The sequence below is a fragment of the Lissotriton vulgaris genome, chromosome 7 (genome assembly GCF_964263255.1).
Source record: "Lissotriton vulgaris chromosome 7, aLisVul1.2, whole genome shotgun sequence".
Taxonomy (NCBI): domain Eukaryota; kingdom Metazoa; phylum Chordata; class Amphibia; order Caudata; family Salamandridae; genus Lissotriton; species Lissotriton vulgaris.
This window is the reverse complement of record NC_141695.1, coordinates 1,775,340,216-1,775,367,628: the sequence shown is the minus strand read 5'-3', so window position 1 is coordinate 1,775,367,628 and position 27,413 is coordinate 1,775,340,216. Positions and strand designations below refer to the sequence as shown.

The 27,413-nt window shown below is 47.9% G+C and overlaps 1 protein-coding gene across 1 annotated transcript in view; it reads right to left on the bottom strand.

The window, feature by feature from the left end:
• TOMM40 (translocase of outer mitochondrial membrane 40) overlaps positions 1 to 27,413 on the bottom strand; it is a 142,602-nt gene that overhangs the window by 75,102 nt on the left and 40,087 nt on the right. Inside the window, exons 7-8 of the mRNA XM_086933154.1 lie at positions 23,191 to 23,313; positions 11,335 to 11,411 (exon numbers count right to left, since the gene is read on the bottom strand). Of these exons, the coding sequence (XP_086789280.1) occupies positions 11,335 to 11,411; positions 23,191 to 23,313 (200 nt within the window). The remainder of the gene's footprint in view (positions 1 to 11,334; positions 11,412 to 23,190; positions 23,314 to 27,413) is intronic.

Genomic DNA, 27,413 nt, shown 5'->3' with positions numbered 1-27,413 from the left:
TCTGCCAGTTGAGTACTTACCCAAAGACATATAACTTGATATTCTCCATAGGGTAACATTGGCTGGGTTTCACTTGGAAATTCTTTTAAGTGTCGAGTTTTGCAACTTTGAAATATTCCTTAAAAATCATCCGATCAACGAAAACGAAATTACTCATCTGTTACCAGGAGAGATCCCAGTGCTAGATCTTTGTGCCCAGCACTGACCCACAAAAGTAATTACAACTGTGATTTTCCGATAACCTGATTTCCTCCTATAGGATAATATTGCCTAGTTTTGACCAAAATGTCTTCTAAGTGTCGATTTTCAAAACATACAAATATTCCTTAAAAATCCCTGTGTAACAAAAACGATTTCTTTCAACTGTTTACAGGAAATGCACCAGGGCTGAATCCAAGATCCAGCCCTGAGTTAAACAAACATTTGTAAAGTGATTTTACTGCATTTACTTAAAACTTCCCATTGAGCTCAATGTTATAATTGTGTTTAACTTGTGCTGCAAATTTCAACAACTGTATCTATTTATTTATTTTTATTTTAAAAGTTTTATATAGCGCGGACATGATCTTTGCAGATATCAGAGCGCTTTACATAGATGGTGGCGTACTCATACCAATAAATCAATAAATCAAAACAGTACAAATAGGTTACATAGAGGGGTACATGATGGGGGCGTAATCATACAAATAAATCAATAAATCAAACCGTACAACTAAGTTACATACGGGGTATGTGAGGGAGACTACTCATACAAGTAGGCAAAGGGGTCAAGCAGGTAGAAGCATGTAGTACAGTGTAACAGAGTTCTAGATACTAGTTCAAGTGTATTTAGCCATGAGGATAGCTTTTACTTCTTTTTTAAAGAGTGTAGTGGATGGGATAAGCCTTGTTTCTGGAGGGAGAGAGTTCCAGATCCTAGGTGCCATTCCAGAGAAGGAGCGCTTATATGTTTTTTCCTTCCGGAATCTTCGCGGTTTCAGCAGAAGATTATTTGTGCCTCTAGTGTTTCTGGTTCCGCCAGAAATTGTCAATTTCTGGGCGAGGTAGCCGGGTGATTTAAGGTGAACCGCCTTGTGTGTCATGCAGGCAATTTTCAGGTGTATTCTGGCTTCAAATGGCAGCCAATTCAGGGCTCTCAGGTCAGGGGTAATGTGGAAGTGCTTTTTTGACCCAGTGATGAGTCTCGCTGCAGCGTTTAGGGAGGCTCTTAGGGGTGCGGTTGTGGTTAGGGGGAGTCCGACTAGTGCGGTGCTGCCGTATTCAATTCGGGGGATGACTATAGCTTGTACTGCGGTTTGGAAGTCTTTGGCTGGGAGGAAGGGTTTAAGTTTTCTCAGAGTATTGATCTGGAAGTTCGCGCCCTTAGTTGCCTTGCTGATGTGTTGCTGCATGTTGAGATTGGTGTCAGGTGTAATGCCTAAAGATTTTGCTGAGTCCACGATGGTGGGTTGGACATGGAGTGCAGTTAGGTGTTTAAGCCAGGTTTGAGCAGTGGAGCTCTTAGCTGGAGGTGAGATCAGAAGGAACTCTGTTTTCAGGGCATTGAGTTTGAGGTGATTATCGGCAAGCCAGGATTGGGTGCATCTGATTGTTGCGTTCAGGAGCAGGATGTCATTGGGAGATTGTAATTTGAGATAAAGTTGGGTGTCATCGGCGTACATGTGAAAGTGAACATTGGATGCTTGTAGCAAGGTGGTGAGTGGTTCCATGACTAGGTTGAACAGAGTTGGGGATAAAGAGGAGCCCTGGGGGACTCCTAGCGTTACAGGTATTGGCGAGGACATCTGGTTGTTGCTCTTGAATTTCTGCGTCCTGTTGTGAAGAAAGGAAGTGAACCACTTGAGAACAGTTCCAGATAAGCCCATTCTTGTGTTTAGGAGTTCTAGCAGCTTCTCATGTTTAACGGTGTCGAATGCTGAAGAGAGATCAAGAAAGATGAGGAGGCAAGTGTCGTTTTGGTCTAGCATTTGAAGTGCGTCGTCAATTATGTGCGTCATGGCCGTTTCAGTACTGTGTCCCGCTCGGAAGCCTGACTGGTGCGGGTTGAGGAGATCAAATTGCTCAATCTGATTAGTCAATTGTAGTTGTGCGCATTTTTCTAGTAGTTTGGCGAGAGTGGGAATATTGGTGATGGGTCGGTAGTTGTTGGGGTCAGAGGGGTCGGCTGTGGGCTTTTTTAGTAGAGGTGTGACTTGACCAACTTTGAGGGAGTCAGGGATGCTTCCTTGTTGGAGAGAGCTGTTGACAATTTTAGTCCAGAGAGGGAGAAGCAGAGGGGTAAAGTCTTTTACTGCGGAGGCAGGCAAGGGGTCCGTGAGGTGATTGGATGGTTTCAGGGTGTTGAGCAGTTTACCAATTTCTTCTTCCGAGTATGTGCCAAAGGTTGACCATGTAGCATTGTTTTTTGGTTCAGCGGTTGCTGGGCACTGGGGTTTGGAATGGAGGCTTGCATCAATAAGGAGATCGCTTTTTATGTTGTCAGTTTTTTGGATAAAGAAAGCAGCGAAGTCTTCACAGGAGGGTGCTTTACTCGCAGTGTTAAGTGGTTGGGGTTGTTCCTTGGATTGCGATCTGATAAGCTCAAATAGTTTTCTCGGTCTGTTTTTTGCCTGGTCGAGCTGGTGGCTGAAGAAGTCTGATTTTGTACGTTTTATTTTCCTGAAGTAGGCGTTTCTCTTTTTCTTCAGGTCTTTTAGGTGCATTGCAGAGGGAGCTGCTCTCCAGATACGTTCAGCCATTCGCATGTCTCGTCTATCCTCATTGAGACTCCCGTCGTACCATGGGTTGGAGATTTTAGTGGTGACTCTTTTCAGCTGCATAGGTGCAGCCTCATTAATTATTGTGGTCATGGTATTGAGATAGTGGTCAGTCAGGGTTTGAACGTCCGTATCGTCTGTCGGTGGAAGAAGGAGATTGCGCCTGTTGGGGGGCAAAGAGCCTGGGTTGAGTTTTTTCATGTCTCTTTTCCAAACTTTCGGATTGGGGAATTGAGTCGGGTTGACTTTAACTTTTTCATTGATGAAGAATGTGATAATATGATGATCTGACCAGTCACAGGGTTGGATGGACTCGAGTAGGACAGAGTCCTCTTTGGAGATGATCAGGTCAAGGATAGAGCCTTTCTCGTGGGTCGGGCTGTTGCATATTTGGGTGAGGTTAAGGGCGTCGAGGAAATTTTTAAGACTATTTACCACCGCGTCATTACGATCGTTCCAGTGGAGGTTAAAGTCCCCAAGGTATATTTGGGTGAGCTGCCGCCCGGAATTGGTTGAGATCATATCCATGATTTGTTGGGAAAAGGTGAAGTTGTCCCTGGGAGGGTGGTAAATGTTGTGAAGAGAGCATATCGGTTTGCCCTCACTGATAATGTCGAGGCAGATGTATTCACAGGAATTTGGAGATGGTAGTGAGGTGGAGTTGGCTCTCCGAACAGAGATGTTGTTCCTGTAAATGCATGCGATTCCACCCCCCAGTTGGCCTGATCTGTCGAGCCTGATAATGTGGTAGTTAGGGGGAACTAGAATGTCCATTATGGGTGTAGAAGATTCAGTTAGCCAGGTTTCAGTCAGTATGATTAAGTCGAGGTCCCGCGATAAGAGGAGCTCTGCAATGGCGGCGGCATGTTTCGAGGCCGATCTACAATTGAGGAGGGTGCATTTGAGACTGGGTGTGCTGGGGGTGGTGGGTGGTTCAAGAGCGAGGGGGGACTCTTCTGAGGTTATTGGGGATGGAGGATCTGTTGTTTAGTGTGGGGGGTCTAAGGGGATTTGAGTGTATCGAGGGGATGGTGAGGTGTGGGGAGGTTGTGTCATTTTGGGATGCTGGGTCATAGGAGCGGAGAAGGGTGAGTGTGTCGAGATCAGAAATAGGGTTGTGGGTACGACGAGGGCGGTTGTTGCGATTGCGAGCTGGCATTGAGGTCCGGTTGGGGGAGAGTTGAGTGGGAGAGTTAATTGGGAGGGCGGGGGACAAGATGGGTTGGGAGGTGAAGTTGTGTGCGGGGTTGCAGGGACGGCGAGGAGGCCGAGGGCAGCAGTTGCGACTATGAACAGGTATTGACGCCCGGTGTAGGGTGTGGGTGTCGGCCGTAGGGGAAGTGGCCAATTTGGGCGGGTGTGTGAGGGTGTCTGCTGGGGGGGGGGGAGTGGCCAGTTTGGGGCGGGGCGTGGGGGTGGGTAAGGGATGTGTGGGGTGTATGGAGAGTAGTTCTTTGATGATGTGTATGTCTTCTTTGATCTGGAAGAGAGTGGCCATGATGTTGTCCATCGTGGGGTAGGTGGAGGGGGTGTTGTCCATCGTGAGGTAGGTGGAGGAGGAGGAGGAGGAGGGGGTGGTAGTCAAAGGAGAATGACCGACTAGGGAATTCGCGTGCTGATGGGAGGGAGGGCTGGTGTTCGAACGGGGTTGCGTTGTGTTAGTGTACTGGGTGATGTTAGGGGGGAGAGACGTTTTGGGCGGGAGAGGAGTGGATGAGGTAGGTAGGAGGTTGGCGGTCTGGGTGAGGGCATTGATGGTAGGCGGGCGGATCAGGGTGTAGTCTGGGAGACTGATAGTGGTGGTGGGGGAACCGGTCGGGTAGTGGGGGCTGAGAGTAGGAGGGGAGATGAGATTGGAGGTGGCCCTGTTGTGGGGGGGGGTAGTTAGATTGAGAGAGGATGTGTGTTCTGCGTGGTTAGTTCGAGGGTAATGGGGGCTGAGTATAGGGGGGGATAGAGAGGGGGATTTATAAAAAGGGGTGTTGTTCTGGTGTTGAACTAGGTTAGGTGTGCTGTGGGAAGGAGCTGTGCCGTCTGCGGTGAGCGGGGTGTTGAGGCCATCTGTAGGTGTGTGAGTAGTGTTGATGAAGAATGTGGATGCCCGTGAGTTGGTTGAAGGGGTGGGGGTGTGGGTGGTGTATGAGGGGGAGCAAGCTGTGTCAGTGTTTGAGGCGCTAGAGTCACCTGCCCGGTGCTGAGCTGGGATAGAAGAGTTGCGGGTAGGAGATGGGGGGTCCGGGGTAATAGGTGTGTCCCTAATTGAGATGTTGTTCCGTGAGTTGGAGAGGTGCTCTATGAGAGTCGGGAACAAGTTGTCTAGTAGTTCCAGGTTCCTGTCTGTGGATTGAGATAGGACAATCCCGTTGTTGTAGATGGTGATGGTGGCTCTGCCTGGAAAGAGTTGGGATGGCGTGATGGAAAGAGTTAGGCTGTGAGAGGATTTCTTGGTGGAAGAGACGGTGAGTAGGGTGTGGAACGCCTTTTGCCATTGAGCTCTGCGTGTGGTGTGGAAGATGATATCAGTGTTCAGGGATCCATTGACCGGTGAGAAGTAGGTGTCAGCAAAGGGTGTTTCATGGTGTGACCTAAGGAAGTTGTGTTTAAAGCGTTTAGCGGCTTTTTTGGTGAGTGCCGGTGGGTAGTTGATTTTATATGTGTGCTTGCCGATAGGATCCATGATGGGGCGGTAGTTTAGGTGTGTGTGGGAGACTGCAATATAATGGTATACATGTACAGGAAAACGTAAAGTACGCTACACATTAACAATTTGGTACTAGTGGTCAGTCAGTAACCCAGATATCAGAGTGTGTAGAGGCACAGATGCATACATAAGTTACACGGTACTGGAGTGAAAATAGTGATCAGCCAGCGTTACCAAAGTGACAGAGTATGCAGTATAACAAGTGCATTCAGTATATTGCAGAGTACAAGAGAGAGGTATAATACCAATTACATGGATCAACAGTGATCCTAGTTGGCAGAGGTGACACTAGTGAGCATCCAGAACTATACGCGGTAGTAGTTGGTGTATTACAGGAGAGTAGAGAAGGGTGAGGGTGGGTGCAGGTTGTAGCACTGTGCAGAGTATTGCATACTACAGTAGAGGTATATTGTATATGAGGTAGCAGTCGGTGCGTAGCAGGAGAGAAGAAAAGGAGTGGGTGCAGGCAGAGGGAAATGTGCAGAGTAGTGCAGAATAAAGGAGAAGGTATAATACTGATGAGAGCAAGATACAAGTGCGAACCACAATGTACATGAGTCAAAAATCAAAAATCAACATTAGCTAGCAGCCCGCGCATTACAGATGTTTAAATAGAGACAGAAGTGTCACTAGTGGGCAACCAGAGATGTGAGGTCTATGAGGTAGCAGTCGGACTAATAAAATAGAATAAAGGAACATAGTACAGATGCCGCCAATAATGTATATGAATAAAAAATTAGAATCATAGAATCGAAAATGTCATTAGTTAGCAACCAACATATGAGGTAGCAATCTGTGCATAACAAGTGTTCAGTATATGTAATGTTCATATATGAGGTAGCAATCTGTGCATTACAAATGTTCAGAATATAGGTAGAAATATATACTGCAATAATAGGCAGAGATTCTTTCATAAATGAGGTAGCAATCAGAATCAGTGCATTACAGAAGTTTAAAATACAGGTATAGGGATAGTGCTTTCATATATAGGGTAGCAATCTGCATTACAAATATTCAAAATATAGGTAGAATTATAATACTGTAACAATGGGCAGACATGTTTTCATGTATGAGGTAGCAGTTAGAATCAGTGCATTACAGTAGTTTAACATACAGGTAGAGGAATAGTACTGCACTAATCAGCAAACATCCTTTCACAAGATGTCGTAAACACCTAACTGGGCACAGTAGATAGTTGAGATTAGTCTAAAAAGCTAGGTTCTTAGTGTCTGTTCAGCTAATGAAAATGAAAATGATGCCCGCCCGAGAGAGACTAGTCACAAATGGCCGCCGCAAAGCTGGGTTAGAGACAGTAGTCCTCTGTTACTTTCCCCTTCGTGAGAGCAGTGGAGGTGGGGAAATTAGTCCTCTGTCTGTTGCTGTTACTACGAGCAGGGGGAAGGAATTTCACTTCCTCTCTAAACCAGCAGTGCTCCAGCTTGCTGGGTGGAATGCTTATCTCTGTGTGGGGGAGTTAATCTGCGGAGCCTCGTGGACAGAGGTACCGGTGAGGATTTATTATTACAGTTTTATGGCTCCAGCCATTTTTTAAACAAAGGTGGTATTTTAAGGTTTGCAGGCGGGAAGGAGAAAATAAATAAATACCTTAAGTCTCTGTGTCCCTTTTGAGTCTGCCATCAGTATTTTTCCGGAGCATTGAATTAAACCATAACGTGTATCAGACTCTTCCGAATGCCTAAGTATGAAAATAGTGTGTAATTAATCCCCCACAGCTTAGATTATGGCTCCAGGACTTGTTAACGTGCGGGCAGCGCAGGTAATAAGCCGGCATCCAGCAGAGCCGAGGGGAGCAGGCTCCGGTCTTCTGTTGCATCTGCTGCTCTTGTTGGTTGTTGGACACAGTGCTGCCTTCAGTCGCTCCCCTGGGGACCTCCTCCGGTCACGTCTCTCCCCAGATCCCGTGTCCTGTCTCCGGTGTTGCGGTGCTGCGGGGGGAGGGGGGGGGGGGGGGGGTTGCCAAGTCCGTTTTGCACACCCGGTGTCCTCCACCGTGGCCTGGTCGGGAGGGGGGAGGGGGCACTTGGCAATCCTCCGGCGTCGTTGTAGGTCGTTTGTTGTTGCGCAGCCGGCTTCACTCAGCCATCAGGAAAAACACTCCCGAGTCTCAGCTGCGATGGAGCGGGCGGGCGGAGCCGGCTCAACAGGTTCACGGGCAGGCTCACGGAGCTTTAGCCGCCTCTACGAGGGGGTATGGGGGCTACTCTCCTAAGCTCCTATGCTGCCGAGTATGCCTCTTGGTCACCAATGCTGCTGAGGGGTGATTCTGCATCCGCGCCCATGTACCGGGGGGGGGGGCCTCTCCCAGCCCTTCGGTGTCTTCGGGGGGGGGAGGGGGGACCTCTCCCAGCCCTTCGGTCTCTTCGAGCAGTCTCCCAGAGCTTTCGCCGCCACTGCTACGCGCCGGGGGTGCCCTCTTGTGCCGCCTTGGCTCTGAAGCTGGGCTGGAGGCAGGATGGTCCGCAGTGTCGGCTCGGCAGGCTCCCGGGGCGTAAGTCCGCTCACAGGGCTTTTCAGGCTCCAGATCCGGTCAGTAGGCGATCCCGTATACGTTCAGTTACTCTTTCTGCTTTCTTTCCGTCGTGCTGGTGGGTGCTAACAGGGATAAAGCCCGAAATGGGATCCCAAGCACTGGGAGCTCTTCACAGGAGCTCCTACCAGGCGGCCATCTTTCCACTTAGTATTCAATTGCAATATCTCATTCTGAGAAAGTATTTTTATACTGACTTGTGGTTCTAAAATAAAAATATATTTTTATATACAAAACAATTGGCCTAGAGTTCAGTTCTTGGGTGTGTGAGACCATTTGCTGACTGAGTGTGTACAACAAATGCTTTACACTGTCCTCCGATACTGCCTTTCTGCTCGACCAAAAGCGGTACAAAAGGGGGTGGTGATGGACGGAGCATCTGAATCAATCAAACACTCACACCCAGACAAAAGATCTGGGTTTAATCCATCACCGTTCTTTAGCCCACTCTGCCACCCCACTTCAGACATGGCTATATGCAAATCAGTCTGACCATGTGCCTGATGGGAACAGTCCAGCCCGAACTGCCAAGCCATGTCTTCCCTGGAAACAAGCTTCCGAGGACCCCCTTTGTACCCCCAGGCTGAGAGCATCAACACAGGACTGCAAAAAAATCCTAAAACAAACCAGGACGAGCCGCAAGAAGAACAAATAGAGGCAGAACCGCCAAACGGGGCGACAGGCAGACACCACCCCCTTATGTACCGTTTCTGCTCGACCAAGCTACCACTTTAGAGTAAGGTCATATCTGACTTTAGCCTCTGCCAAACCTCTGGAGACTACTGGACTCTGTGCACACTGTACCTTACTTTGGTACAGTATACACAGAGCCACTTTCTTACACACTCCAAGTTGACATCAACGCAGCTGCCTGCACCATGGTTTGGGGGCACCGCATATAGGTTACTCGACGCACCACCCCGTCCTATACAGCAGCCATGGCCCACCAACGCCATCGACATAGACTCCAGATCATCAACTGACGTCGCTGACTGCACCGCGAACTGACGGTGCCCGCACACTGCATAGCCCCGTCTCGCACCGAAGACGCGCGTCTACCGACAACAGCCCTTCAGCCACAATGCTGCTGCTTCTTGCATTATAACCGGTCAGCACTCAATGAGCACCGTCCCGCTCTGCACCGCAGCCCTGGTCTCACCACCACCGCTGGACGACCAGCACCAACCACTGCCTGCACCGCGACCTGAGGGCTCCGCATGTCGCATCACTCCACTTCACGCAGCAGCCCCGACGCCTGCAGACGCAGGCGCTCGACTTCAAACTCACGGAGTTCGACCTGTGTGTGACACTGTGTGCACCAACTCCCGGAAAATACGCCTGCCAACGCCGCTCCTCCGTAGCTCACCGCAAAGTCTGTTGCTGAACTTATGCGCTTCTGCAAGTTAAGATTTTTGTTGAGTTATTCCCAGAGATGTGGTAAGCTGAGGTTAGGAAGAATTAGGTTTTCAGAAAATATTTTGGAGGTGGCTGAATGCCAGCCACATTTTTTTTCTGTAGAATTAAGTTGAGGAATCTGATGTCTTTGGGGAGGAGACATTCAGGTATAGTTGGGTGTCATTGGCATTCATGTGGGAGGGGAAATTGAAGGAACTCATAATTCAAGTTGAAGAGAGTGGGTGAGAGGGAGGACCCCTGGGGGCCCCTAGTGTATCTGGAGTAGCCTGAGATAGGGAATGAAAAAGGTAACCCTCCCCTCCGTGTGTGAATAAGGGGCAGTCCGAGTGCCAAGCAAGAGGAATCACTCCCCCGTGGGCAACTCAGAGAGGGTTTGAGCATTGTTCCAGCAACAGGCTCACCTTCAAGCTCAGGTCAGCTCTCTCCTACTTTATCTTCTACATGGTGGTTGCCATCATCCTCCTGAACAGCAAGAGCGAGGAGAGCGAACCAAGCAACCAGTGTGCTTAAAACCATCAAGCGCCATCCTGCCCAGGGGCAGTCATGGCAGCCTCGCCCTGCCCAGGAGCAGTCACGGCAGCCTCGCCCTGCCCAGGAGCAGTCACGGCAGCCTCGCCCTGCCCAGGAGCAGTCACGGCAGCCTCGCCCTCCGCAGCGGCTGTCCTGGGCAGCCTTCGCCCTGCCCAGGAGCAGTCACGGCAGCCTCGTCCTGCCCAGGAGCAGTCACGGCAGCCTCACCCTGCCCAGCGGCTGTCCCAGTAGCCTCACCCTGCCCAAAGGCTGTCCCAGCAGCCTTGCCCTACCCAGCCGCTGTCCCAGCAGCCTCGCCCTGCCCAGCCGCTGTCCCGGGCAGCCTTCGCCCCCTGCCCAGCGGCTGTCCCGGGCAGCCTTCGCCCCCTGCCCAGCGGCTGTCCCGGGCAGCCTTCGCCCCCTGCCCAGCGGCTGTCCCGGGCAGCCTTCGCCCCCTGCCCAGCGGCTGTCCCAGGCAGCCTTCGCCCCCTGCCCAGCGGCTGTCCCAGGCAGCCTTCGCCCCCTGCCCAGCGGCTGTCCCGGGCAGCCTTCGCCCCCTGCCCAGTGGCTGTCCCGGGCAGCCTTCGCCCCCTGCCCAGCGGCTGTCCCGGGCAGCCTTCGCCCCCTGCCCAGCGGCTGTCCCGGGCAGCCTTCGCCCCCTGCCCAGCGGCTGTCCCGGGCAGCCTTCGCCCTGCACAGAAAAAAAGTCCTTCAAGCCCCTTATTCCCATCGGAGCAAGTTCCTGCAACACCATCCTGCCAAGGGGGCAAATCCATGCAACCTTATTATGTTTAGAGCACACATCCCGACATATTTGCACTCCCACGGTGAGTGTGCAGTTCAAAGAGCACAGTCGAAGGTCAATCAACCCATTTACAACAGTAAGCAGTAGCTAAAATTAAAAGACCAAAATTAAAAAGTTGAAAAAATGAGGTAGTCCTACAGTGCAGATAACCTTCAGGACAACTTTACCAAAAATACCAAAGTTTAAAGAAAAAGCATAAAATATAAGAATGTCATACAGAGAACAAGTGAAGACATTTTAAGAGACGTTGCATTTAAAACATGACCTATGTACTCCGACAGTAACATTGTGTCCAGCAAGGTGGGGGTGTTTTCATTCTTTGGATGGGTCCATTTACTGTCGGCACCTTGGATCTTCTGGGACTAAAGCTCAGGGGTTGTGAAACCATTTTTAATGCAGATGTAGGGCTCTCTGCGTTCACTTTTTATTTCACAACAAAATAGTTTGAACTCAAATTCACTTTGTAAAAATTCAGTGACTACAGTCCTACTTCTAGGCGTTTCACTGTGGGTCATTTACTTTCAATGAGAACACCGGCCCACGTTACAGCATTGGTACTTTACCCCACAACAATATTGCTGCTGTGCTCACCTCTTACCTGCTCATTTGCTTTGTGGTAGTAGGTAGCGTGAGCACCGGCCTGCCCTACTGTCAGCGTCGCGATCCAGTTAGGAGCTACATGGGAAAGACCAAATGAGGGATGAGCAGGAATGCCACTCTGCAATATTTGAGGATTCTTTCAACAATACATTTTAAAAGATTAAATGAACGGGATCCACAAGGTACAGATACACTGGGCTCGAGAGAAACAGACACAGAGTAGACACTTCTTGATATCAAAGAGCCTCAAGCTTCAAAGTTCTACCTCAATACCTACTCCTCATCGGACACACACCCCTCCAAGACCTCTACAGAGAGATCCAGCCGCTCCATGCAGTGTGGGGTTCGAAACTGGAATCAGGGTGGTGAAGCACAATCCTTGGGGCAACTCAGATCTACTAAAATGTGAAATTAACACCGAAGAAAGCAACCAGAGGGTAGTAAATACTGAAATCCTAAAACAACTGCAATCACAACAAAAACTGCAGGAGTACACCTACTCAAGAATAAACATGAAAAGCAAATTCAGAGGAAAAAAGAAAATTAGCAAATGTAGGGGAAAAGGGAAACTGTTCACAGGATGATGGTCCTACCAGCCACGGAGAGCTCAAATTCTACCTCAAATGAACCTTGACCGGATGGTCTAGATTTCCAAGGAATACCTCAGTTTCTACTGAAATACTCTAGTATCCTGACAGTGAGGAACATTTCCAAAGTTACAGTTTAAATTTAAAGCCAGACAACGCCATTATGTGGATTGGGCTTACTTTGGAATTGTTATTTAGATGGGTGGTTGTTTTGCTAACAGCCTCACTTGATCTCACCTCAGCACGTGCCGAGACTGTCGTGAGTCCCCATAGGGCCCACTGCAGTGTTACCCAATGTCAGCCTAACTGCACACGTTGCAAGCTCCTTCTGATTTTCCCACGCTATGGAGTAACATGCTAGTTTTTGTGTCACACTATTATTTTAGAAATAAGCTGCACACGTTTTGTTATTCCGCTCTTCTGCTGGGATTCAGTCATTCAAGGACAAACAACATCGTGCCCAGTTAGTGTCCGACCACTAACACCTAGACACAATAGAGAGACCCAGCTGCTATTTTCGAAGCTTGGAATTTCTTTTTATATAAGCCGAGACTTGCCATTTTGAAAAGAGAGGAGAATTTCTAGAAGATGAGAGGTCCCAGGAAGAGAGCGGCAGCTTTATGCAATCTGAGATACAGACTAGCTAACAGCAAATGCCAGGCATGGGGCCGGTACCAACCCAGAGATCTTTATTATATTATTGTAAGGCTAGGCTTAGGCAAATAAACTAATAACCATGATAGGGCTTTTCATTGTGTACTGTTTATTGGTGATACTAACTCCATTACCAAGCTTTGTATGTGTTCTAGCTGCGGCACAGTTGCTTCATAATAGAGCACAATAGTTCCAATAAGTATTTTAAACTGTTCTTGTATCTCCTTTCGGTATATTTTGGACATGCAGAGTGAGCGAACGAAAGGTGGTGACCCGTTACCATGGTGTCCCTGAGGGGACAAGAGTGTTGTGTTTTGAAGTACCAACTAACCTGTCACTCTGGGAAGGTTAGGGAGGCAGGGGAGGCGCTGAGCTAGTCTGGATTGGGGACTCAGTTCCTTCATACTGACGCTCTGTGATCACAGGCATAGTTCTGCTTCTTAACAGAATCCCTACAACATGGCACAACCAGCGTTTGGCCTGGTACTTATTTACGGGTATCCTGAGTATTTCTTATGTGTCCCAAATACCCCTTACACCTACCACCGGAGAGGTCCCGGAGGTTCGTGATAAATCCTCTGCAGTGCTTAGGAAGCACGTAACTGTGGTTTTTCAAGCTTGAAAGTTTAAAAAGATAACCCATTTTTGTATTGCACTTGGTATTCCTTTCTGTTTTATTTATGGCGGCAGCACCTGTCGCCATTCCAGTTAATTGCAGACCTAACGTCCATGCACATGTAACGCATCTTGGACTAATCAATGTAGGTGGTGCGTTTATCTTCTCAGTTGAAGCCAACGTTGATTACCGCTTTGAAGTCTTATTATTGGGATCGATTTTCCAGTTGTGGATGGGAATACAAACACATTCCATACACACACCAGCTTTAACACAGGTGGTGCCGGGGGATCTTGAAATGGTGATGTGGACAATGGCATGGTCTGTCCAGGTAGGCTCAGTGACAAGGCTGTATTTGGCTCAGTCGCTGGCCGTGAAGATGGGGCCGAGTGTGTGTCCTGTGTGGTGTGAGGGGTCGGTGACTAGTTATGTCAGGCTGATGTTCATGCCTCCGAAGAGGTTGGCGGTGTTCGGGTCGTGGAGGTTGTTGAGGTGAAAACTGAAGTCAAAGAGGAAGATTTAGAGCTTGGATTCGCCTAGACAATGAATTCAGGAATGGCGCTGCAGAAGCTGGGGCGTAGTCCTGGGGGTCTGTAGGCGATAGTAATTTTGCCATTGACATGGAGTTGGAAGTTGAGGTGATCCATGATCGGGCTGGTGTCATCTGCGGTGGTGTTGCAGTGGATCGTCTCTTTCTGGATGATGGCGAATCCAACTCCCTGTTTGTTGGTGCATTCTCAGTGTACTATTTTGTAGCCGTCTGGTGTTGCTGAGGCCATGTGAGGGGCTGCTGCGTGGTTAAGCAAGGTTTCTGTGACGAAAACATTGTCAGGGTGAGGGAGGTGATGATGTCCCAGATCTCCGAGGCGTGCTTGCAGAGTGATACTACACTGAACAGGAGGCCGTGGAGTTGCTCCGGAGCAGTCATGGTAGGTGTGGGCAGTGTGGTGGTGGTCATTGTGCGTGCACTCCTGTGTTGCAGGAGAAGAGAGTGCTGGAACGTGAAAGGTCCTAAAGTTGATCGAGGGGAAGTGAGGCAGCAGTTATTGCATGGTTTGGGGTCCAGGGCTCAGAGTTCAGAAGCAGTGTATCTGCAGGTGGTGGGAGAGCCTGGGTTCCTGGTGTTGGGTGCGTTCCAGGGGCCAACAGGCAGACGGGCTTGCCTTTGGCGCGCTTCTGTCATTGGCTGGAAAGAGAGATTACTTATGTGCCAAGAGAGAAAACCAGCAAAATGACGAGGAGTGGGAATGAGGTGAGAGGCGCATACTATAGACGGGAGTGGGAATGAGGTGAGAGGCGCATACTATAGACAGGGAGTGGGAACGAGGTGAGAGGCGCATACTATAGACGGGAGTGGGAATGAGGTGAGAGGCGCATACTATAGACGGGAGTGGGAATGAGGCGAGAGGCGCATACTATAGACGGGAGTGGGAATTAGGTGAGAGGCGCATACTATAGACGGGAGTGGGAATGAGGTGAGAGGCGCATACTATAGACAGGGAGTGGGAACGAGGTGAGAGGCGCATACTATAGACGGGAGTGGGAATGAGGTGAGAGGCGCATACTATAGACGGGAGTGGGAATGAGGTGAGAGGCGCATACTATAGACGGGAGTGGGAATGAGGTGAGAGGCGCATACTATAGGCGGGGAGTGGGAACGAGGTGAGAGGCGCATACTATAGACGGGAGTGGGAATGAGGTGAGAGGCGCATACTATAGACGGGAGTGGGAATGAGGTAAGAGGCGCATACTATAGGCGGGGAGTGGGAATGAGGTGAGAGGCGCATACTATAGGCTAGAGGGCAGTTTGACATCAGAGGATCAATAACCATGGAATTCTTGAAGCAAGAAAAGAGAAGTACTACTAGCACAGGCCTAATCCGTACTCTGAGAAAAAAAGGCATCGCACAGTAAAAGCCAAAAAGCAAGCAAAACCAACAAGCATTTGCAATGCAATAGGTCTCGTATTTGGAAAGTTTGAGGTATTGGAATTGTAAATGACAATTTTTTTTATTTATGTATTGGTTTTGAAAGTAGCGAAATTAATAGCTTTGTCATTTACAATGCCAATAGTTTTAACTTTCGCAAACGTGACACCTATAGCATTAGTAATGCAATATGTGTTGTATTTACGTGACTTAGATGTATTAATATTACAAATAACAATGGCTTTTATTTTTTCTAATATTTAATAGTTAAATAAAAGTTATTGTAATTTATAATGGCAATAGCTTAAACTTTTGTAAATAACTATTGGGAAGATTATGTTCAGTGTATTTTATTGTGATGAAAATCCAAGAACAGAAGTGAAATATTAACATATTTTTGTGACATTTGTAATAAAGCTTGAAACATTGAGAGACCATATTAGAACCAGTTGTTGTTGAATGGTTGCACAGAGTGATGCTCTGGCGTTCAGTGGTGCCGAGTGATGCTCTGGCGTTCAGTGGTGCCGAGTGATGCTCTGGCGTTCAGTGGTGCCGAGTGATGCTCTGGCGTTCAGTGGTGCCGAGAGATGCCGTTTCAGAAAAGGGGGTGGTGATGAACAGAGTGTCTGAATTAAGCAGACCACTCTTACCCAGTCCAAAGATCAGGGCTTGATCCATCACCGTTATTTATCTCACTGCACCATCTCAGCTCAGAACCTGGCTATATGCAAATCAGTCTATCCCTGGCCCAGTGCATCATGGGAACAGGGCAGACTAAACTACCAAGCCAATTCTTCACCAGAAAGGAGACAAGCTACCGGGGACCGGTTTCTGGCATTTCCGCCTTCTTCGGCGTGGCTTGCTTGAATCCTGATGGTGCAGTGAGAAAGGGACTGCCGTGGCACTCAGTGGTGCCGAGTGATGCCGTGGCCCTCAGTGGTGCCGAGTGATGCCGTGGCCCTCAGTGGTGCCGAGTGATGCCGTGGCCCTCAGTGGTGCCGAGTGATGCCGTGGCCCTCAGTGGTGCCGAGTGATGCCGTGGCCCTCAGTGGTGCCGAGTGATGCCGTGGCCCTCAGTGGTGCCGAGTGATGCCGTGGCCCTCAGTGGTGCCGAGTGATGCCGTGGCCCTCAGTGGGGCCGAGTGATGCCGTGGCCCTCAGTGGGGCCGAGTGATGCCGTGGCCCTCAGTGGGGCCGAGTGATGCCGTGGCCCTCAGTGGGGCCGAGTGATGCTGTGGCCCTCAGTGGGGCCGAGTGATGCCGTGGCCCTCAGTGGGGCCGAGTGATGCCGTGGCCCTCAGTGGGGCCGAGTGATGCCGTGGCCCTCAGTGGGGCCGAGTGATGCCGTGGCCCTCAGTGGAGCCAAGTGATGCCGTGGCGCCGAGTGATTCCGTGGCGCCGAGTGATTCTGTGGCGCCGAGTGGTGCTGTGGCGCCGAGTGGTGCTGTGGCGCCGAGTGGTGCTGTGGCGCCAAGTGGTGCTGTGGCGCCAAGTGGTGCTGTGGCCTTGTTGAGTGGTGCTGTGGCCTTGTTGAGTGGTGCTGTGGCCTTGTTGAGTGGTGCATTGGCCTTGTTGAGTGGTGCATTGGCCTTGTTGAGTGGTGCATTGGCCTTGTTGAGTGGTGCTGTGGCCTTGTTGAGTGGTGCTGTGGCCTTGTTGAGTGGTGCTGTGGCCTTGTTGAGTGGTGCTATGGCATTGAGTGGTTGTATTGGAGGGTGGAGTTGGAGGGTGGAGGGTGGAGTTGGATGGTGGAGCGTGGAGCTGGATGGTGGAGGGTGGAGTTGGATGGTGGAGGGTGGAGTTGGATGGTGGAGGGTGGAGTTGGATGGTGGAGCGTGGAGTTGGATGGTGGAGGGTGGAGTTGGATGGTGGAGGGTGGAGTTGGATGGTGGAGGGTGGAGTTGGATGGTGGAGGGTGGAGTTGGATGGTGGAGTTGGATGGTGGAGGGTGGAGTTGGATGGTGGATGTAGGATTTTGATTTGGATGGTGTAGTTTGAGGGTGTAGTTTGATGGTGTAGTTTGATGGTGTAGTTTGATGGTGTAGTTTGATGGTGTAGTTTGATGGTGTAGTTTGATGGTGTAGTTTGATGGTGTAGTTTGATGGTGTAGTTTGATGGTGTAGTTTGATGGTGTAGTTTGATTCCCTGTGCCTCGTTCAGATCGTACCAGAGGGGTACGGGGAGTACAATGGCCCTCTGGGGTTGTGGCTGTCTTGGCGCCCACTCTGGAATTGTGCCTTCACTGCATCACGGATATAGGGATGGCTATGGCGCATCCCGCCTATGCATACCCACAGGTGACCACTGCCCCTCCCTACCGCCAAGGACTGCTGACTCACGATCTGAAAGCTCCTGGGACTGCGCGAGGCCAACTGAGGCTCACTGCTGGGACCTGCACAGCATCAGCAAACCAGCAGCATTACATGAAAGCTGCTGGATGGTGTTTTCCCAAATTCAACAAAAATTACGTACCAGGAGACTCAAGCTGTATTAATCTGCATTAAAAAAAAAGCACCCGAACAAAAAAAAAAAAACTGCACACACATCACAAAACAGCCTCATTACATGAAAGCGGCTGGCTGGTGTTTCCCCAAATTCAACAAAAATTACGGACCAGCAGAGTTTGTGAAATAACCGAAAATAAAAGGAAGCAAGCACTGTGCTTTACCGTCCCGCTATGTACCGATTACACTTAGTGGTGTGGACCCAGGAGAGTCCATGAAATGATAGAAAATAAAAGGCAGCAAGCACTGGGTTTTACCGTCCTGCTGTTTTGTTCTGTGCCGCCTGCAAAATGAAGTTAAGCATTTGGCCACCATAATAATGACTTCGTCTCCCTGTGCCTGAAGGTGTCCTTGCGTAACCTGTGCTCATTTAAAGCGCTCCAATACCTACGGCACGAGTTCGCGCTGGTATAAATCTGCATTAAAAAAAAGATTCCAATTTCAGAAGAGTCTTAGAGCCCGCCACCCCTCCCCTAAAAAAACTTCAAATTGTAACAAACAGCCTACACTGAAAAAGCCAGGGCCCTTAAAAGGCTGGGAATGTCACAGCACTTCCGGCCAAATGCTAGGCTCCGTCCACCACGTTACTGTTAGTGACTTCCCAGTTAAATGGAAGCGAGGTAACTCAGTAGCTCGGGTCAAAGCTGTCAAGCTTATGTGCAACATGAACAAACCTACACACACCCTAAGATAAACAGAGGCCAATACCTTTATGACTGCTTAGGACTACATTTCAAAAGACATAAGTTTGAAGGAAAATGCAGACACAGAAAACGACCATATATCCCAACAGACATTGCAAATAGTAGTGCAAATTGTGCATAGACAGGTTTGCGTAGTGGTATCGTGGTGCCCCTGGCAGATTCAGATCTGCTACAAAGCTGGCTGTTGTGAATCTCTTGCAAACAGCTTGTATGAAAGAGAGAGACCCGTGGGCGTCTCCTCACTGGCTCTAGAGAGAACCTTTTGGGAACTTTACGCAAAGTTCACAAACTCAAAATCATTTCTAGCCATCAACCAGTTTCAGCTCCAAACAGATTTGACAGTTGCAAACACAAATTACCATCATGAAATTGTGAAAACAAGAGCAGTTCCCAAATCAAAAGGGAAGCAGAGTAAACTGTATCGCTGCACAGGCCGGAATATTGCAAGGACTTCAACAGCACACTCGTGATACCGGGAGGAAATTGAATGCCAAAAGGCATACATGAGATTCAATGAAGGCTCGCGATAGCTGGCCTAGAGGGACCTGGGCACTGGTTACAGATGCGTGCGTGGAAGGACAAGGGTAATATGCTGGCTGAACTAAAAAAAAAAGTAACATTTTGGAAATAGCAAGCATTCATTGGGAATGCACGATTAAGTAAAACCTGTGAAATGTAAGCACGAACCAGACAGTTACCTCAACGCTTTTACAGATATTATTCATCATGAAATTAGCACGTTTTGTAGGTTCAGCTGTCAAGTTTGAATCCCGTACGCAAACTGAAACTAAAAGGCCTGAATAGAAAACGTAGAAAATGCAGAGGTGCAAGTCCAGTGCTGGCATAAACGCCATTTTGACAATGTTCCATAACAGTCGGCAGTAACTGTGTGCGTTTATTACTCGTTCAGTAGCATTACAACTTTCAGAGTCCAGCGAGAAACTCTGAGACACAGACCAGGTCTAAGTAGCTGTCAGGGGCTGTTGGTACATAGGGGGAAGAATTTGATGTCTTTGTGTTGTCCTGAGCACACATGTTCGTTCGGAACTGAAAGCAGTGTCGGGAGGAAGAGCATTGTCATGGCTGCTTACTGCAGGCACGACGGGCTTTGCCTACATTCAAACACATCGTGCCGGCAGTAAGAGAAAGTCAATAAAGTAAATAGTGCTCACTGACTAAAATGAAGAAGGTGTTGTGCAGCTGCACTGTCTGGACGGAGGAGAGCAGCGCCGTGTGTGTGGTGTTGACTGCAAGGGGTGCCGTAAATAACAATAAAAACAAGCTCTTGGCATTGCTGTGGGGGGGAAGGGAGCGCATTTGCATTGCTGTGGGGGGGGCGGGAGCGCATTGGCGGGGGTGCAGCAGCCTTTGATGTGCGAGCGAGTCGGAGGGAACACCATTTGGGGTGTGATTGAGAAGTGAGGCCAAGCGCGCGCTGGGGAAGCGCCGCGCTGGAGTACCTCACATGCATTGGGGACAATCCTCGCTGGTTTCAAGAGTTTGTTTTGCCTACTATACTCTTGCAGAACAACGCATGCGCGTTGGTTCAGCGAGACCTAAAAACCTTTCTGAAAAGTTGCAATGTAACCCAAACCTGCATGGTGTGGAGAAAACACTTGTGGCTTAGAGACCTACCAGACACACATGAATAATGTGATAAGGGTTTTGTCTTTTTTGGGATTTGAACCATCAGTACATTTCAAAGAACAAAAAACATTGCAAGTATGAAACGTTTCATATTGAAGTACCTTTACTAATAGTCTTCAGCAGAACAGATTATCTACATAACATTTTTGCACTTAAAGTTGAAAACGACCCTCAGCACATCGGATTGTGTCGGCGAGTCAGTCTTGGGAATAAAAGATCTCCTCCCACACGTGATGGAAAAAATGTCTAATTTCTGCGAGCGTTGCCCTCACCGCTGTCAGTGCAAGGCACAGGTGCTGTGGTCTGGGTCGGCATTTACTCTTTACCAATGGCAGCCCGTTCTAGACGGTGTCATCTCCCAGAACTGGAAACCCAAATAGGGGCAAACTCGACCACCGTAGCAGTTCATGACATGCTTAAACTTGAATATCACAGATACCCAAGACCCAATCCCAAGCTGTTAATCTCCTTGGTCCTCCAAAATAAATTACAAGGACTCCGGCTCACACACCAGACCAGTCAAACCTAGGCCAAAAATTCAAGCCTTATGTGTCCTACGGACTTCCTTGCTTGCACGACTTGTTTCAATCTGTGTGTGGTGTGCTGTACAGTGAGCAGTGCTCCGGTTTGATATATACTGCAATTACAGACAGCCATACTCTACCCAGGGGAATATTCGCAGGCAGGACATAGATGGTAGGAGGGAACAGTCAATGGGACAATAATGAAGCACTATGACGCCGCAGCGCTGGCAAATTGGAGAAAAAAGGGGAGCAACACAGGCAACGGGAGGGGAAAAAGAAACAGACAAGAAGTGGGACGGGGAAAGAAGCAATACAAACGAGGGGCGGTGGGAGGAACAGAGGGAACACAGACAACGGGGGCAGAGGGAAAGAAATAACAGACAACGGGCGGCGAGATAGGAAAGTAGCAACAGACAACAGGGGGCTGGGGAGGAACAAGCAACACAGACATTGAAGAACCAACATAGACACGGGGGCTGAGGGAGGAACAAGCAACGCAAACATTGAAGAAGCAACACAGACAACGGGGCTGAGGGTGGAAAAAGCAACACAGACATTGAAGAAGCAACACAGACAACAGGGGGCTGAGGGAGGAACAAGCAACACAGACATTGAAGAAGCAACACAGACAACGGAGGGCAGAGGGAAAGAAACAACAGACAACAGGGCGGTGAGATAGGAAAGTAGCAACAGACAACAGGGGGCTGGGACGGAACAAGCAACGCAGACATTAAAGAAACAACAGAGATAACAGGGGTCTGAGGGAGGAACAAGCAACGCAGACATTGAAGAAGCAACAGAGACAACGGAGGCTGGGGGAGAACGAACAACATGAACATTGAAGAAGCAACAGAGATAACAGGGGTCTGAGGGAGGAACAAGAAACACGAACATTGAAGAAGCAACAGAGATAACAGGGGTCTAAGGGAGGAACAAGCAACATGAACATTGAAGAAGCAACAGAGATAAAAGGGTGCTGAGGGAGAAACAAGCAACGCAGACACTGAAGAAGCAACAGAGACAACGGAGGCTGGGGGAGAACGAACAACATGAACATTGAAGAAGCAACAGAGATAACAGGGGTCTGAGGGAGGAACAAGCAACACAAACATTGAAGAAGCAACAGAGATAACAGGGGTCTAAGGGAGGAACAAGCAACACAAACATTGAAGATAAGCAACATAGATAACAAGGGGCTGGGGGAGGAACAAGCAACACAAACATTGAAGAAGCAACACAGACAACAAATAAGGAGCAAGAAAACGAGTGTGTTGTCAAAGGCTAGCAATGGGAAGCTCGTAAATAAGTCTTTTGCAACCAGGGAGCTTGCACAGTCAGGTAGGCTGGACTAAAACTGGCAACATTCCAGCATGTTGCTAGATCCCTACAATGGTGGCATCCGGTGAACGGGGCATATCTGGGAAAGAGCGTGGACTGTGGGAAGGGGGTGGGGACAAGAGGGTGGTGACATCAGCAGGGCATGACCAACCGTCACAATGCTAGGATGTTTAATGAAGGAGGTCGGTTTCTCAACACATTACATAAATCTGGACAACACAATGCTGGGGGTAGAAATCCAAAATCAACCATCCGGTGGCAGGCCGAGGCCTAACCAGGCTTGGAAAAGAAGAACACGATGGCTGACGCAAGAACTCTGTCCACACACTGCATTCCTTGGTCATACATGCTAGAGGACAACATTTAATGCTGCCTCAAAGGGTGCAATTGTCTGTGCAAGAGAAATGGCAAGAGAGCATTTTAAAAAATCTGTCTTTAAAGATGAAGTTCTGCGTGAGTGAGGCCGGTACAATCTCATGAAAAAGCAGGGAAAAACTGCAGAAAAAAAAAAGGTGGGGGTAAGGATGCCCAAGGGGAATTGAGTGATTCAGCCCCACATAAAACTTCTCATTGAGAAAATGATGGAAAAGACTGTTCTGTAGGAAAACAAAGCAGAGGTGTGTGGGAAATGGACCACTTAGTGACAGAGGGTGGGAGGAGAGAAAGACACCTCTACCAGAAACGGAAGACATGCCAGGGCCCTGACCAGGAGTCCACTGCAGCTTGTACCAACTATTGCCCCCTTATCTCTGCCGAGGATGGTACCAATACAACTACTTACCATCTCTCTCACCCGCAAGCGCAACAGTTCAGATTATTTCAGGTCCCCAAAGCTAAATGAATGGCTCGGGAGGCAGGTATTGTTTTTTAAAAGTATATTGTATTCATAAACAACGGCTGTTCTGCTCATATCTAAGTAAGATGAGCAGCGCCAACATGTGGCAGAGTGTCATAAGTGTGGTGATGACAATGAAGTGCCGGTGCCAAGCACTGGAAACCATCGGTTCAAATTAAGCACTGACCATGAGTGATGGGCACCTCCACATGAGGAAAAAACAGGAAGGCAGACTGGCAGAAGAGGAAGGAGGTAAAGCGGAGAAATGTATCCTGTTACTAGCACAGAGAACAGCTTCTGTTTGAGAGGAGAATATAAACTTGTCATTTGGAAGGTGAGGGAAGAGTGTTATTTCTAGACTGGGATTGCTAAACTAGAAGACAGGTAGGAAATTGAGAACTTTGACAACAGAGTGCATAGGAGAGTTGTCGTTAAAAAGTATGAAAGTAAGACTAAGAGAATAATCACTAGTGCCATGGAAAGAAGAATGGAGGTCAAAGGATGAAGGACTTCATACCTGTATACTTTCCCGCTAAGGACATGACGGTACCTTCCTCTCCTGGCCGACGATGATAGACCAGCTCCCCTCCTAGAGCCAGGTTGGGTGTGATACTCTGCAAATAGTGCGCTACAACGATACCTGACAAAGACACAGAAGGTCAGGATGGTCTCTTGTGACAGCATAAACAAAGCAACGTTCTCATGAGGGCATTATGCAGACAAAACTACAATACAAAGAATAAAATGGCTACCTACCTGTGGGAGTAATTTTGCAACATGAAGAGTTTCTGGAGTCGCATGCTGTACATTATTCGGCCGTCCAGTAGTTGGGTCTGGAATAATCTTGGTTATCCTTTTAAGTGGACCTCGTCGTAAACCATTTGGTAGTATGTCCCTCCTTTACAGATGAATAACTTCAGATTATTTTATCTGGTGCTCATCCTTGGCTTCTTTTGTTTTCTGGTCACCATCTCGCTTTTCAATTGCAAAGCTTTTACTTATTTAATGGCAAAGGTAGAAGGGGGAGAAGGTGGAAATCGCATGTGTATTCAAGCTGCAAAGCTACTCCTGCAGGTAAGCAACTGTTTAGATTTGCAGAGGGAATCTTTCTGGATTCACATGCTGTGCATACATCAGTGGTGATCCCTTGGCCAGCAGGAGTTTGGGTGGAACAAGAGCTGTATTCGCGAAGAGCTGTTTGAGTACTTTTCTATCCCACCCGCGCTTCCTTTTGAGGTCTCGCCTGAGCCAGCGCATACGCTACTCTGCGAGACATTTAGTGAGTGGCTTTTAAAAGTGCTACTATGCGCTTTTGCTAGACTAGCGCTTGCGGTGACGCGCGCGAGCAGCCGCCAGCTTTCAGCTCCCAATCAGGTGCCATCTGGCTTTCCTTTGCCGCACGCTCCACTCGAAAGCTCACCTCCTGCTCCCCCTCTCAGTTAACAGCACCTCCCCCTCCCCAGAGCGCGTCTCAGGGCTGCGCGTCTTGTTTTAGTTTACGTCAGCCGAGGAAACAACTTGTTTTTGTATGCATCCTGATTCCATTTAATTTAATTTCTTCCACCCTTGCTTTCCCCGTCCTCCCTTCTACACTTCCCCCATTCCCGTGTTCCCGGATTCCTTTGACTGTATGTTTTATGTATGAGCCACTTTTTAACTGCTTCGTGATGGAGGAAAAATTCACAAACCAGTCCACCACCCCCCCACTCTACCCCCATCATACAGTGACCGTGCAAGCAGGATTGTCAGGGGGGTTTGGATAGTGGGGATTTTACAGTATATGCTACATCTCACTTTGAGCATAACAGACAGGGGTAATGCCTGGAAGAGGTCCTAACAGTAGTGGATCTCTATGAACCCAGTACAATCGAACCAACTAACAGGATCCCAACGTTTACTGCCAGAGGTTGTAATACTGTGATTCATTACATTTTTTTGTCCCCCCTTCTGTTGTCCAGTGTTTATTTTTATAGTGCAAAACATTCACATTTTAGTGATCATAATCCAGTCATTTTGGAATTAAATAAAGATTGTGGTCTGGGGTGACCCACGAGTCACACGAGGGTGGAGGTCAGTATTAAACCCACTGATCAGGGGAGAAGGCTGAAATGGACAAAGATCATCCCAGAGATTTTTTTAGATCCACTTTTCTTATCGGTAAAGGACATGCTGAATATATGTCTAGATGTAACATCTGAGGGCACAGCTGTTAGAGGCCTTTACGGCCATTTGTAAACAAATTTCTTTGAATCTAATGGCCCCGGTAAAAAGGGGGCAACAAATGGCCGAGAAATGGTTTGATGGCACATGTTCACGGGCACATTGCAAGTTAATGAGTGCTATTAAACAGATCCCACAAAATATGACTAAATTGGCCATACTCAGAAAGGACTACAAGTTAGCTGTAAGAGCAAGGAAGAAAGATATTAGAAAGGAAACATGGGAGACCCTGATGTCTGTTGATGTTCTAAAAAATAGCCGCAGTTTTTGGGAAATTGTAAATAAGCCATTTTTCTCTGAGAGCGATAATACTGTGGCAGAATGTAACATCACCGAAATACAGTGGCTAGCACATTTTGAGCTATATAGGAGACTCCCTCATCTACAGATTTTGTCCCCTGTGCTGTTTCAAGACATTCAACCTCGCCTTTGAGTTTTAATGAGGAGGAAGTAGTTCTGGCCATTAAGGCTATGTCCAGTAATAAGGCGCCAGGCCCAGACGGTGTCCCAGCCGATTTATATAAAACGTATCCCGTTTTCTGGGCACAAGTTGTGACTAAAATCTTTAATACTGCAGCAAAGGGAAAACATCCACTCTCTTGGGCCACATCTATTATAGTCCCTATTTTTAAAAAGGGTAGTAGAGGAGATGCCCGATGTTACAGATCAATCTCTTTAATCGATTCTGCTGTAAAGGTTTTGGGGAGGGTGGTCTTGGGCAAATTGATGGGATGGTTAGACGAGAATAATGTAATATCGAATTTTCAATATGGTTTTAGAAGTGGCAGGGGGACTCAAGACCAGTGCCTTCATTTATCACTGTTAATTAGTAAATACACCTTAGCCAAAGGGGGAATACTCCAGCTGGCGTTTATGGATTTATCGTCAGCTTTTGACCTGGTAAACAGGTCAAAGCTCTGGCAGGTTCTTCTAGAGATGGGGATGTAAAAGAGTCTTGTTCATTTTTTAGCTGACCTGCATCAGAACCTTTCTGCATGGGTACGGATTGATCAAGATGGAAATTGCACTAGGCACTTTAGTTCTGGTCGTGGAGTCCGACAAGGTCGCATTTTAGCCCCATTACTTTTTACTATTTGTATTAACAATTTAGGTAAGTTTTTAGATGTAGCTAGCTTAGATGTCCCTAAAATTGGTCAGGAGCGTTGCCCTGTGCTTCTGTAGGCCGACGAAGCTGCTAGAGGGTTTTGGAAATTTTATGAAACTACTGGATTTAAAGGTAAACATAGCCAAATCACGTGTGATGAGTATAGGTCGCCAGAGTAAAATAAATTGTAGGGTTTTTTACTGCGAAGGCTCCGAAGTTACCAGGGTACTTCCTTTATGTACTTGGGGGTTCTTTTCGATGAGAATGGCACATGGGCTGCTCAACACAAGATTAAGGTTAATGGTATGGCTAGGGCAATTGCGGCCGTAAATGGGTTTTCAAAACGGCTGGGGGCCAAACCTGTAGAGGCAATGTTGAACATCTATAAATCAAAATGTATTGCAATTGCCACATATGGCTCCTCGATTTAGGGGTACAGACCCATGGAGGGAATACAGTTCAAAGAGAATACAATTCTACGGGGAATATTAGCGGTCCCCCATTCAACACCCACTTATGCTGTTCATCAGGAATTAGGGATGGGCTATATAACGGACAAACTTAGGCTGGCTCCAGGTATTTTGTGGCTTAAATTATGGCTTAATCCTGAATTAGATTTTCACCATAGACTGATCAGGGATGGTCTCATTTTGGATCATGTACATAAGATTAGGCGGCTTGTTTATGTAAAGGAAACACTGGCAACAGTTGGCCGACAGGACCTCTTTGAAGACCCCGAGAAATATACAAGAACAGATTTTAAATTTATGGGCGGTACAACGGGAAGAATTGGAGTTGACAAAAGTAACAGTAAAAGCACACTACCTTTTAAAGACTTCATCCACGTTGGAACCCTATTTAGAAATTGTTACTAGGCCTTTTCACCGTATGCTTTTAAACGTTTTCGTTTTAATTTAATTTATCTTTCTCTAGGAAGCTCTATGGGGTGGTGAAGACTGAAAGAGTTAGGGCCCTGTATTTGTGATAACTTTTCAGTTCAGGATACAATGCACCTCAAAGTTTTGTGATTTGTATAGTGAGATTAGAAAGAGGTTTCTATTCCCATTACTAAAAAGAAAGGGTTTTATTCCAGTAAAGCCAGCCTTATTGTACATACAGTTATTAAATGATCCCAATGAGATATTTTATACAGCCAGTTTCCTAGTGGCAGCTGTTAGTCTGAGGAATAGCCGTAAGGAAAGCCCATAATTAACAGGGTTTTAGATTATTTGCTTTTTATCCTTTTTAAACTATTTTAATTATGGTCGAAATTTTTATGATGTTCATATTAAATTTTCTGGATGCACCGTCACTTTTGCCCTAGAATGCACTGTATTTGACCAGTACTGTATTGCACCTTTGCACATAGACTGTTATTGCCGGATTGCATTACATTGTTGACACTGTATTTTTGC